Source organism: Calidris pugnax, unplaced genomic scaffold (genome assembly GCF_001431845.1).
Source record: "Calidris pugnax isolate Ruff unplaced genomic scaffold, ASM143184v1 scaffold182, whole genome shotgun sequence".
NCBI classification, from domain to species: domain Eukaryota; kingdom Metazoa; phylum Chordata; class Aves; order Charadriiformes; family Scolopacidae; genus Calidris; species Calidris pugnax.
The window spans coordinates 2,586,358-2,599,128 of NW_015090968.1; the positions used below are offsets into that span (position 1 = coordinate 2,586,358).

The following is a 12,771-nucleotide window of genomic DNA, read 5'->3' on the forward strand; positions in this document are numbered from 1 at the left end:
TAGAGGCAGAACCCTGTTTCAGACGATTTTGTTTGTTTATTTAAAGCAAACTAAAAACAAACCCACTATGGACTTGGAACTGAAAAAGTCTTCAGGAGTCAAGTGCTGGTAAATCACAGAATGGGTTGTGTTAAGGTGGCCTCTTTCATCATCTGAATCAACTCTGGAAAGTCTGAAATAATTGTAGTTTAGGAAGGAACTTTTTACAAGAACATGGCTTTTGTTTGATCTTTTGAGAATGAGAGACTTCAAACTAACACAGATGAAGGAGAGGGAAGAGCAGACTTCTCTCTGCAAAGCTGGCATTTGCAAGCTGTCTCCTACTATAACTACAAATTCTCTGCCCCAAATCCCACCACAGTGAAATCTTTCTCCAGGAGGTACTTCTCACAAAGCAGCTTCCAGTTTCTTCAGTCAGGAAAGCAGGACTGATCTGATCCCTGAGCCTGCTCTTTAGTCTTCAGGGAAGTAAATAATTGTAGCCCTGCTCCAAGGGGGAATTGCTTCTGAGATCTGTGGCCTCCTTGTTTAGTCCTTCAGATTGTGGTTCAGATCCCTCATGACACAGACCTCTACACATTGTGTCCCTCACCCTTGAAGAGTGCTTCTGTCAGAGAAGGACACTAACTGTGCTGACACTGCTTTACCTATTAAAATTCCACATGACAAAGCAATATGTGTGCCCCACTCATCCTGCTTCAACCCACATGGAACCCACCTACTATCTCCTCCCAAGCCCTCACAGGTCAGTGATGTGAAGTAGACCCCGTAGGACTTCTGCACAAACAGATATTTCAGAGGCACATGGCTAAGCATCCTTGGATATTCACACACTTTACAGGAACAGCCATTTATAGAAGTTTTTCTCATGCCCAGAAGACACTAAGGTCCACCTAGGTCTATTCATGCCACAACTCAGGATCAAGTTCTAACCAGTAAAGAGGTAAATCCACATTGTTAACAGTCACCTTTCTACTGAATAAAAGCATTTAGTCTGTATTTTGTAGAATTTTGCAAGAATGTTTTTACCACTTCCCTGTATTCAGATCCTGAACACTGCTTTCTTCCGTTTCACTTAATTATTTGCTGAAGAATAGAACGTGCGTGTTTTCTCTACAAACATTTCTTCCATGTGAGGAACACAAGCATTTTCCTTCTGACTGAAAGTCTCACATGCCTCCATGCCACCTTCCAAGAACACAGACCTGCTTCCTCAGGAACAGAAAACCATGAACCTCTCAGGGCTTCGCTTTATTTCACAGACTACATAAATTTTGCACAATTCCCACTCCAGCTCCACGCTCCACGCTACTTACTATTTCTGTCCTTTAGGAGGTCTTGATTTTGAATGAGGTAGACAAAAGGACTAGAGACTTCCCCATTCAATACAAAAACCAGTTAACTCCGACAACGAGTGCAGCAGAACGACAGCTCCTTGTCGCACCATTGTTTAAAATCCCTACTCCGAGTGGCTTAGACAATGTACTTGTTCTGAGCTTCAGGGAACCACAAAGCACGTTATTCACAAATGTCCCATTTTTAAAAAAATATAGTGGAGAGAAGCACAAGCAAGTCTTTTTTCAATTATCTCCTGCTCTTTACTGGCCTAACAGAGATTTTTTTCTGTTTTCTCCCACTGTATTTCAGCAGTGTAGGCACACGGGCCAGGTGTCTCACAAAAGCAGTCGCCACAGTTCTTTCTGGGCTGTATATTTCAACCTAAGATAAACGAGGATGACAAAAACCACAAAAGGAAGGCAGGAATATTGAAGAAGAGCACTGCAGAGTGCAGCTTTCCAGATAAGCTTCCTTCTACTGAGGTCAGTAATGAAACTCCAAGAACCAGATTTGCAAGGTCCTTATTCTCCAGGGGAGAAGAGTTACTGGCAAACTTTACCCAGACCTCACAGACCCACCCATGAAGAAAACAGCTCTCTGATGGAAGTGAAGCCTCACATCAAAGAAAATGACTTGCAGAGAGGAAATAAATTCAGACTCCAGGAAAGCACAGCCTGACTCTGCAGCCCTGGCTCACCCTTTTGCTGTTCACATAACCAACACCATCCCAGCTGCTGCAGTGAGGTGCATGTGGAGATTAATCTCCTCTCACTTAACATTGACTTAGATCAGTAGCAAATTAACTCATCTGTTGAACTTTGCTATCTATAAATGTCTTCAGGAGAAACAGAAAAAGGTTCTCTACTTTGCAATGCTCAGCCTATGCCCAAAGAGTCACTTTTTCATTGTTTCAAAATAAGTACATGTGAAAATGTATAGATGTAACCATGAACTAGAACTGCAATTTTATTCATTTTTTTCCCCTTGTGACCCACAGTTAGTTATGCTAATCAATATTGCTATGTTAATTACAGAAAATGAGAATGTGAATGAGTATCTTGCCTCTGACACATTAACTAGCTTCATCAGAGGAAGGCCATAAAACTTATTCTATATCAGACTGTGTCATTCTTTATTGCTACTTCTTATTGACATTCAGAAGTTGACTATTTTATGGCCTGACAAATAAAAACAGAAAGCCTTGAATTTGTCTCTTACCAGCTATAACTACAGATGCTACTAGTGTTTATATTAATCACTTGAAGTTTCATAAGCTGTGTTCATTAGTATCCCACAGAAGAAAGTTCTGCAAGTTAATGACATGTAAAAATGATGTATTTAAATTCAATAGCAATGCATTTGCACTGATATCTATGCTTTAATACAACAGCAGGCTTAATAAAATCAAATGCCTTTATCAACCTTCCATGGATGATTCAGAATAGTATATGCTATACTACATCCTCTTGTTTTCCATAGACAAAAGCCCTTGCATTTCTAATCTCTCCTTAAATGCAATCTCTCACAGGCATTCATGTCCACATGCACAAAAGAGGCCAGATACTTAATTGCATCCAAAATGCTAATTACAAGTTAAAAATCTTGGATGTCTAGGCTACAGCAAAATATTCTGGCACCCCCAAAATCTTCTTCTTGGCTTTCAGGAGAACACTCAGCCCCTTTTGACTGTAGAATCCCAGAATCACTGCTTCTCATTTCCTTGTCCCCATATTTTTTTTCAATTGACACCTTGCAGATATTGAACACAACTGACCCCACTACTGAGCCCTGGGAAACACCACTTGTGACCAGCCACCAACTGGATTTAACTCCATTCACCACAGCTCTGGGCCCAGCCATCCAGTCAGTTTTTCACCCAGTGAAGCTCACGCCCGTCCAAGCCATCATCACCGGGTGTTATGGTGTTATACCAGTGGCACAATATCCTCTCCTGCAGACTTATTCCCTTCACACCACATTCCATGTTTTCTTGTCGTATATGAGCAGAAAATAATATTAACTGAAGTTGCATTCCTCTGCTTAATTTCTCTTTCATTCACCCCCCTGCCATCCCCCACCACATGAGGATGGCTTGAACTGTGCTCTCCTCCATGCATTGTCTGGATGAAAAGGGAATAGAGACAACAGAATCTGCAAATAGCATGAAATAAAGTATTATACAATGTCTCAGTGTTATAGGTATGGTCTTTATAATTCTGCTTGTCCTCTTATTTACCCATATGAATGGAATTAGCTCCAAAGTTACGAAATGCACTCTGTCTTTAAAAGTTGTTCTGCATCTAATAATGACAACACGGTTCTGTTTCCGTTTATTCAGTAATAAGCAGCCATAAGACTGATCCTTTCATAAACAAAAAAATATCAGATTCATGATGGGATACATTTAAGCTGCAGCTACCATACAAATAAGTTTATTGGGAGCTATTGCTTTTATCCTGTGATTAGAACCAGAATTCAGTTTTCACGTGAAAAGAAACACTACCAATTTCAAACTGTTAAAACTGTTAAAATATTATGCTGGGACTATGAGCAAAATTTTAGGTTATGAAAGCTGAAATAATTTAAATCTGAATTTATCACCTTTTAAACTTTTTTCCTTCTGTTTGCACATGCTCCAGAGCAGGCAATGAAAATTAAGGCATTCAGCTTCAAGGATTCTAGATAGTTTCACTTAAATTAAACCCACATTCCTCCAGCTGGGACTCGCAGACTATGGGAGAATATTCATCAGGAGGTTTCATTGTTTTCACTGGGATTAGTTGTAGACAGATTTGAAATGTTTTCTACAGAAAGTCTCACACAACTGGTAGTATTTAAAAAAACACTTTAAAATACATATGTGTGAAATCAAGTTTAAATAGGCAGTTTCCAGTTGACATTTAATATAAAACAGAATTAAAAAAGAGCAAGATAACTTAAATACAGTTCAATGCAATATAGCTAGCCTGTACTACGTTAACATTTTTCATTCTCCAGCACATCGTGTCTCCCTGTGCTTTTTTGTTCCTTTAACATCAAAAAGCAGTGATATTTGAAAGCTTACAATTACAAAGAATTGAATTTCTTTTGCCCATTGACTTCTTTTTCTTCCACTTTAATAAAGAATTATTTTAAATGCAGATGATAAATGATAACAAGGTTTTCATCTCTGACCTTTGCGTTGCTTTCAGTGACTCAAAAGGCTTAACCTTTACTTGAAAAGCCATGTACTGATCTAATGGGATCTTCAAGGAGAACAGATATAATGTCCTGATATATATATTTGCACGCTATAACCTTTAGCTCATAACCATAATCCAAGGTCACTTTAAGCACAGCCGTTACCTGCACTTGGGACACAGTCAAAGGATAGCGAAATAATATCCAGGTGACACCTTCACTGCAGGGAGGAATGGTCAGAGAGCCCTCGTACACCCAGTAGTCACGCAGAAGAGGATCTGAAATTAAAAGAAATGTGGAATTTTAATGACATTAAGGAAGACAATTGTGCCTTTCAGTTATGACAGCTTGTGATAGCCATGGGCTTTCTCGTATGATGAGGTTAGTACGCAGTGAGCTACGGTGGGATATTTAACCTGCCAAGCACTGTCCACTGTGTGAATATACATGAGCTTGTGGTCTTTATATTGCAGTAATTTATAACCTGCCAAGCACTGTCCACTGAGTGAATACACATGAGCTTGTGGTCTTTATATTGCAGTAACTTCTCCCTGCAGATGAAAATGCCACTTTATAGATATGAAAAATAACGTGCACAACTCCTTAAACTAACACAGCAAATGAACAACATGGTGGGAAAGAACTCCTGTTAGTGTCAAAAGCTGCAAGAAACATCCCATTTGAAGGTGATCAAATTTTAACTGACTTCTACTTTTAGGATATGTCTCCTTAGGATGAATTTATTTCATTTTTTAGAAAAATTCAGTGAAAACAGCTCAAGCCAAACTTTTCAGTTCGCAATTCTGGTGACATATTTTTTGAGATGCACTGGTGCCTCCTAGCTTTAGGAAAGTGAGTTGAATTTCACAGCAGAAAAAAAACCCCAAGCTTTATTTAAGAATAAACCTATTTTAGTATGTTTATGAACTTATTAATAGGTTTATAAATAACCGCTAGAATAAACAGTTGTCTCTCAAGAAAACGTACAACAGTTTTTCCAAGCAGAGTTTTAACTCTGCATACACTTGTTTGATTCTGATTATCTTAAGTCCTCAAAGATTCCAGTCACACTACACTTTGCATGAGAGACTACAGGGAGCTTTCCTTTGGTGCTGTAGGCCATGCTCACAAACAACTCCCTGGCACAGCTTAAGAACACGGAGAGGAAACTGCCTGACTGTAAAAGAGAGGAAAAGAAACAAACCTAGAGAGGAACTGGTGATAAAGGCTGGTTAATCATGGCATGGAGAGCGAGGGGGAAGGTTGTGACTAGCTTGACAAGGACAGAATGGGAGATTGGAAACAAAAAAACTTCCTCAGATGACCTAACCAACCTGTCACTGCCACTTCACTACCAGCTCGGAGCAGTATCAGTAGAATTAAATCTTGCTAATGAAGCCTGTGACTGTCAGTGAATGGATTTTGTTTCGGTGGTGTAATTTTCTTTCTCAAATAGCAAATAGATAGAAATGGATATCAAATCAATTGAAAGCAAGCTGCATGATCAAACACTCAGAAGTTAAGAACTGCAAGAATTAATTCAGCCCATCCTGTGCATGCATTTTGACACCATCTTGTTAGATGATCACGTATGTCTTTTCTAGAGAACCTTTCATCATTTATTTGCAAAGATGGATGATTTTCTTTTGAAAAGCATCTACTAATATTTGGCTTTCTCAGTACAATATGTGGTCCTGGGTCTTCTTTTTTCCATGGTATTCAAATCCTGCTTGTTAGAAGGACCACATTCTCTCATCTTTCCTGTTACTAATGCACTCATTTCTTCAGTGTCTGAGTGCTTCACAAACATGAATTAATCTATCCTTCCAACACCCCAGAGCGGTGAGGAAGGACAGCTAACCCCCACACTTGAAAGCTGGGGAACTGAGGCACAGAGAAGTTAAGGTTAAATGCATCTATTCATTTGAGGTGTTCAGTATGAGATGCTTAGAACCTGATTTCTCAGAGTAGTTAACTTTCTATAGCACTTAATGCAGTCAGAGCACTGCTCCCCTTGACTTCAGTTGGAGGTGTAAGCACTCAGCACTTCTGCAAATCAGACCCCATGATCTCAAGTCGGGCACCTAGAAAACGAGGAACACATAGTTAGAGATGACTTCTGCAAATTTTGGTTTACGTGACTTGATCAGCATCAAACAGGAACTGTGAGGCAGGGGTCCTGTAAAAAATAATTTACGGTCACGCAATTAAAAGATGTTTTATAACACATACGCATGAAGGGGCACAGGCAGCCTTAATTCCTGCAATTCCTAATTGCTGAGCACTTGACTTTGCAACCTGAACAATATTCTTCTGATATAATTAATACAGTTTAATGTAGACCTGGATTACTTCAGAAAATTAAAGATCTTGCCACTATGACAGGGAATTTAACTCAAAAAACATTCCTTGCAGAATCTTCTTGTAGAAATGCATTTTTTTAAAAGTCACTTCTTTTTTCAAGACTGGGTAGAGGAAGTGCGTGTTTCTTACTATTACTCTTCAACTTTCAGGTATATGAATTTGAATTTGCCTCCCATTGTCACTACTGTTTGTATGCTACACGACTGTCATTGCATTATGGCATTGTCTTTTGATGCTGCCAAAAAGCTACCTTGGTAAGTGGGTAACCTTACGCTTCCTTGAGTGAAAACAGGCCTCTGTTTAAGGAATACCAGCTTCCTATGCCAAAGTAGAGGAAGGACTACACATAGCTCCTCCTCAAGGTGAGATGACAAATCATCAAGAAATCTAGCCATAGCGTTGCCAGCAGTGCATGGACTACAGTATCACATCCCACTCACACAATGAACATGCAGATTTATCAATAATTCCAAAGGGTCTTCATCCCTGGAAGCATTCGAGGCCAGGCGGGGCTTTGAGCATCCTGGGGCTTTGAGCAACCTGGTCTGGTGGGAGGTGTCCCTGCCCATGGCGGGGGGGTTGGAACTCCATGATCTTTAAGGTCCCTTCTAACTCTAACCATTCTATGATTCTATCCCTACCCCTGTTAGCACCAGTAGGTGCAAAATGCATTACCACCTCATGGGACACACTTACCCCTGTTAGCACCACTAGGTGCAAAATGCATTACCACCTCATGGGACACGCTCTCAGGCTTGCAATTAGGCTACGCCTTAGGTCAAGATTGTCTCTGCAATTAGCTAGTAATCCACACACAAAAAAGTAAGCAAAGGCACCTACCTGGCAATAAAGAGTTGGGATTAAAACAGGGTATTGTTTTGGACTTTCCCTGAAAAAATGAACACAAATCAATCTCATCTCTCATTTCTTATGAAAATGATGATGAATGGAGAGGTAAAACACACTGTGTGTTCTTATAACATTAGGCCTTGAATTTCTGTACAAAGCAACCTCATTAATAGCCCCGTTTGATCATCATTGCATTTGTCCTTGCAGCTACACAAACACGTTTTTCTATTCTATTTTATATTTTACTTCTGAGGTTATCTCAGCAGTTTGTTAACTTTCTGCCTTCAGTACCTGGGTTCCTTCCAGGTCCCAGCCTTGAAATTCGCTACATGAAATTCAGGGGTTCCATACAAAATGAGTTTAAAAAGCAAGGGCCAAAGTGAGTTTTTCCTTGACTGACGTGGATAACACTTAACAAAGTAAAGCTGGTTCCAAATACTTAACGCAAGAAAATTTTAGGTATGGTAAAAAAAATTAGTTTGATACTGACCCTCTGGAAGTCATCAGTATAAACATGCTCACAGTGACCAGGCCTTTCATTAACTTCCTCTACTTGGCTGCCCTTTCAGTAATGAAACTACAGAGTTCCGTACACTATTGTTTTCTCTGACACCTTCAGAAACAATGAGTTTGCAATATTAAACATCATGACTGAAGTGTACCATATATTATTTGACTACAAGAAGATTTTCAATTCCCTTCTAACAACAGCTTCTAATTTTTCTACCCTTCGGCATCCACTGAAGCGAATGGCTAATCACTCCAGACCAATACAGAACAGCTCATTAGCACATCCCTAAATCCTTAAAAATCAAAGGTAAGTATGATTATTTCTATGTTATAGACAGAGACCATGAAGCAGAGAGATGGCAGTAACTTGCCCAAGGTCATTTAAGATAGCATCAAGATTCTGGAGAGCACTCATATCTCCTCAGTCCTGCTAAGCTTATTATCCGTCCTTCAGCATCCCCACACATAATCCACCTGACAAGACGGCATTGTGTTTTTACTGATTTCCCACTGCAAGCTAATATAGGTGCTCAGTTCATCTATTCTTTTCCTCTACAAATTTAAACCAGATAAGTTTGGAGATACTGCTGCTGGTGTTCACTAAGTATATTGCAGAGCTTGCTTTCACACTGATTCCATGATAATCACTGAAAAGGTAGTATTTGCAATCAGTTACTGGCATAGGACATGAAACTTTCCGGCCACCAGAAAAGGAACTACAGAGACTGTGTCTTATCTGAATACTGTAAAACGCTGAGGTTCTGACACAGGACACCAAATGATGGCTTTCACACGTGGTTTTCCTACAGGCACATCTGAAACCCTTCTCTTGGCTTCATACAGGCCCTCTGCTCGCTTTCTCTCTGGTCAGTGAAGGAAGCATTTCTTCAGATGATGCCTTACCTTGTACTGGATGTCCTGGAGAATTTCAGTTACAGCCTTTAGGCCTACGTGCTCTTTTCCTATCTGAAACACAGCAAGCGAAGATGAGTTTCAGTATTTCTCTGTTTCAGAAACTGTGAGGCAAGATGGAGGTCAACCAGAACTGCAGTTGTTTTTAGTTAAACTACACAACCTCATGTTAACCAAATACACCGACACATGGCAACTCCAAACAATTAAATCACTGTAAAGCCACTAGTCAAAAGTAAACGAGGTGCAAACAAATTTAAAGCAGAGACAGAAACTCACAGAAAAAGAGGAGTCACAGATAAGTCTGGTAAGTTTTGATTAACCCTGTTTTGCAGCATATACTGCATGTGGAGGCAAAATCATAAGGAGTCACAGATAACTCTGGTAAGTTTTGATTAACCCTGTTTTCCAGCATATACTGCATGTGGAGGCAAAATCATGCAGCATTATGGCATATAAATGCCAAGGATGCGGTTTGTCCTTACCAGTTTTTTTGTCAGAAAGGTACACAGGAAGGAACAGAGTGAACAAACATAACAGACACTTTTTTAATTTGTTCTCACAGCATTGCAAATCAGGCCCAAGGTATCTCTGAAGCCTGGGGGAGTTCTTTTCCTGCCTGCAGAGCGCAGAATGTCAGATCCCCTCCTTTATGGCATTTCTGGGATCCTGCTGGCAAAAGCCAAGCTCCTGAGAGCCTCCAGCACTCTCTTTACCAAATGCCTTTAAGGCACAGAAGATGAAGCTTTCAAAAGAAACTCGCTGTTGAAATAAGAGATTCTTTTTTTTCCATGAGCATTGTTCACTCTGCACACTGATTTCAGCTGCTTCTGATCGAAATCACCTGTTCTAGGACCCTAGCTTTTACCTTCAGAGCAACATTGCCAACATAGGAAAAGTCAGAACCGCCTTCCACTTGATTTCTTTGCCAATGTGTACACACACGAGGTGAGGCATGAAGAGAGCACGAGTGAGAATGGGAGAGCTAAACCCTGAGAAATTTGTTTGCTTTTTGTTTCTCTTGGAATGGAATGGCACGGTAGTCACTGGAAGGAAACAATTGAATGTCACCAGAAAGGTACTTTCCTATTTCTAGGAATTTAAGAGGATTTACTTTTGTTTCAGAATGGGATTTCAATTTAAAACCTTAGAAGTGCCTTAAAAGATATTGTAAACACTTTAAAGACGCTGTTTCTAAATTAATGATCACCAAGGGCTGTCATGTAAATCAGTGAAAATGTTTTCACTGACCTTAAAATGATGTGTTTGAGAACTATGGTGCAAAACTATTTTATTTCCATTCCTTTAAGAGGAAAAAATGGTCACTGAATTTCCTTTCCCTGTTCCTTTAATAAACAGCATAAATACTGCTTTTCCTTGGTCAACTGTAATTATACGATGCCTTTCTTGGCTAATGAAAAATGCTCAAGAACTCTGATGAAGGTGAGAGACCAGAAATGGAAAATATATCATAGAAGTTTCAGATTCATTTAAGAACTTATATATAACTTTCTAACTAACTCAAACGTTACCTCTGTTGGAACTCGAAGGTGACTTACATAAGCAATTATCACACAGCCCTCTAGGATACAGAACTGAAGACTTTCTAACTTCCATTTTTAGCAGATCTGAGTGTTGGAGCTGTAACCAATGTACCTCTAAATTCAAACAGAGGTAAAGCTCAAAGGCACTCATAAACTCGTTATGAAATACGACAAATTAATAATGTCACTGTGAAAGAAAATTCATTTGATCTAAGCATGAACTCTAAACCTCTTCCTCCAAACCCATTTAAATAAAACAGTTTGCCATTTCTCATGGGGAGGATGAGAATTTTGTGTTTGAGGAGTAAAACCGAAAATCTTCTTTATAGGGTGCAGCCCTTGAAAACCCCTCAACAGCAATTAAATTATGGGGGTAACTTCCCAGCTTGCGTTACACCTTGTCCCCAGCAAACTTTAAGCCTCTTTGGCACAGCCTGGCATCTCTGAAGAAGTATTATCACCCCACCTCACATTTCTCCTGTGTCAAGAAACACACTTGTCCCTCTGTTCAGAAAAGGACAAGCCTACTATCAGTTTTTGGCTCTGCCAATGGGTTCGTAGGTGGGTTTTTTCCCTCTTTCCTCTTCTCCTCTGTATATTTCCTCAATCCCCAAATAGCAGGCCTGGCCAGGAAAGGAAAAAAACACTTTACAAAGGTAGTGAAGCACCTCTACCTCCTGAGAGCCCTCATTCTGTCCTCAGAGGAACAAAGAGTGGATTTCTGCTTATAGCTGGAGTCACAGAGAGAGATGGCCAACTATGTGTTATCCCTTCTTTAACTAACATTCTTTCAACACCCTGTTTAAACATGAATCACTTATTTAGCACGTACACAGAAAACATGACTGTGAAGTATCTTTTGAATAGAATGCTAGCAGTCATGCACCATTTTATTTTATGAAATCATTAAAAATGAAAGGAAATGGAAAGGAACTCGGTCTCCTCAGACAAATGGTACTGCATGATAACAAGTGCAAACACAGGAAACTTACCTGCACAAACAAAGCAATAATAGCTATGCCGTGCTTCTTCCCTACTGCCTCATCAATGCTGCCGTACAGCGTGGAGTTCCAGTGCATTAGATGAAGCTAAAAAAAAAAAAAAGCAGTGCAAATAGGCCAATGGAGAAAAATGTTTTTGTAATAAAAGAACACCAGCAGTTTAACGTCAATTAACAAAGCTTCAGCAGGTGTGTGTGCATGACTGGAGATACACATGTGCGTGCCTATGGCTGTGCATGTATATGTAAGTGGATTCCTATTATAAACATCAGGAATGCCAAGAAAAAAAAAGTCAGTTGCAGAGAAAGTGAAGCGTTGAAGACCAGGTTGGATGAGGCTTTGAGCAACCTGCTCTAGTGGGAGGTGTCCCAGCCCATGGCAGGGGGGTTGGAACCAGAGGATCTTTAAAGTCCCTTCCAAACCAAACCATTCTATGATTCTATGTATATCCAGTTGCCAAACATCTACAACAAAGGTGTGAATAACTACACTAATGATGCTAATGACCAACTCCCTCACTTCAAATACTGAAATAACATCATCTAGTGAAACCCACCAGTGTCACCTCTCAGGTAGCCAGCTCTCTTCCAAGGCAGGAGTATGGTTATGGACACAGGCTGTCTAAACACACGTTTGAGGGGCTGACTGTTCCATCTTAATGCCACTTGTCTCGCATATCACCTCCCAAGATGAGTGACTCAAATGTCAGTAGTAGTAATAGTAGAAGTGATTTCAGGAAAGGTTAAACACAGAGAAAGCCAAGCGGAGAAAAATAGCTGGAGGAGAGCATCGCAGGGACAGCAGTGAAAGGAAGGCTAAAAAGTAAAATATGAGCCCTCAGCTGCCTTCTTCCACAAGGCAGCAGGGCCTGTAGGAGTTAATCCATGAATACATGTCAGGGTATGGTAAACACCAAGTCTGTTCTGGTGAGATGTCACAGCATGATTTGGGTGTTCGAGACAAGTGCTGGAAGACAGACTAGCAGGGGGCTGGAAAGGGAGAAGGAAAGGAGGAGAGGGAGGGGAAGGAGAAGGGTGGGAAGGGAGATGTGGGAAAGAGGGGAAAAAGAAAAG

The 12,771-nt window shown here is 40.2% G+C and overlaps 1 protein-coding gene across 1 annotated transcript in view; it reads right to left on the reverse strand.

Moving 5' to 3' along the window:
• Positions 1 to 12,771, reverse strand: part of CA8 (carbonic anhydrase VIII) — a 70,592-nt gene that overhangs the window by 35,234 nt on the left and 22,587 nt on the right. Inside the window, exons 4-7 of the mRNA XM_014952646.1 lie at positions 11,690 to 11,785; positions 9,145 to 9,207; positions 7,723 to 7,771; positions 4,684 to 4,796 (exon numbers count right to left, since the gene is read on the reverse strand). Of these exons, the coding sequence (XP_014808132.1) occupies positions 4,684 to 4,796; positions 7,723 to 7,771; positions 9,145 to 9,207; positions 11,690 to 11,785 (321 nt within the window). The remainder of the gene's footprint in view (positions 1 to 4,683; positions 4,797 to 7,722; positions 7,772 to 9,144; positions 9,208 to 11,689; positions 11,786 to 12,771) is intronic.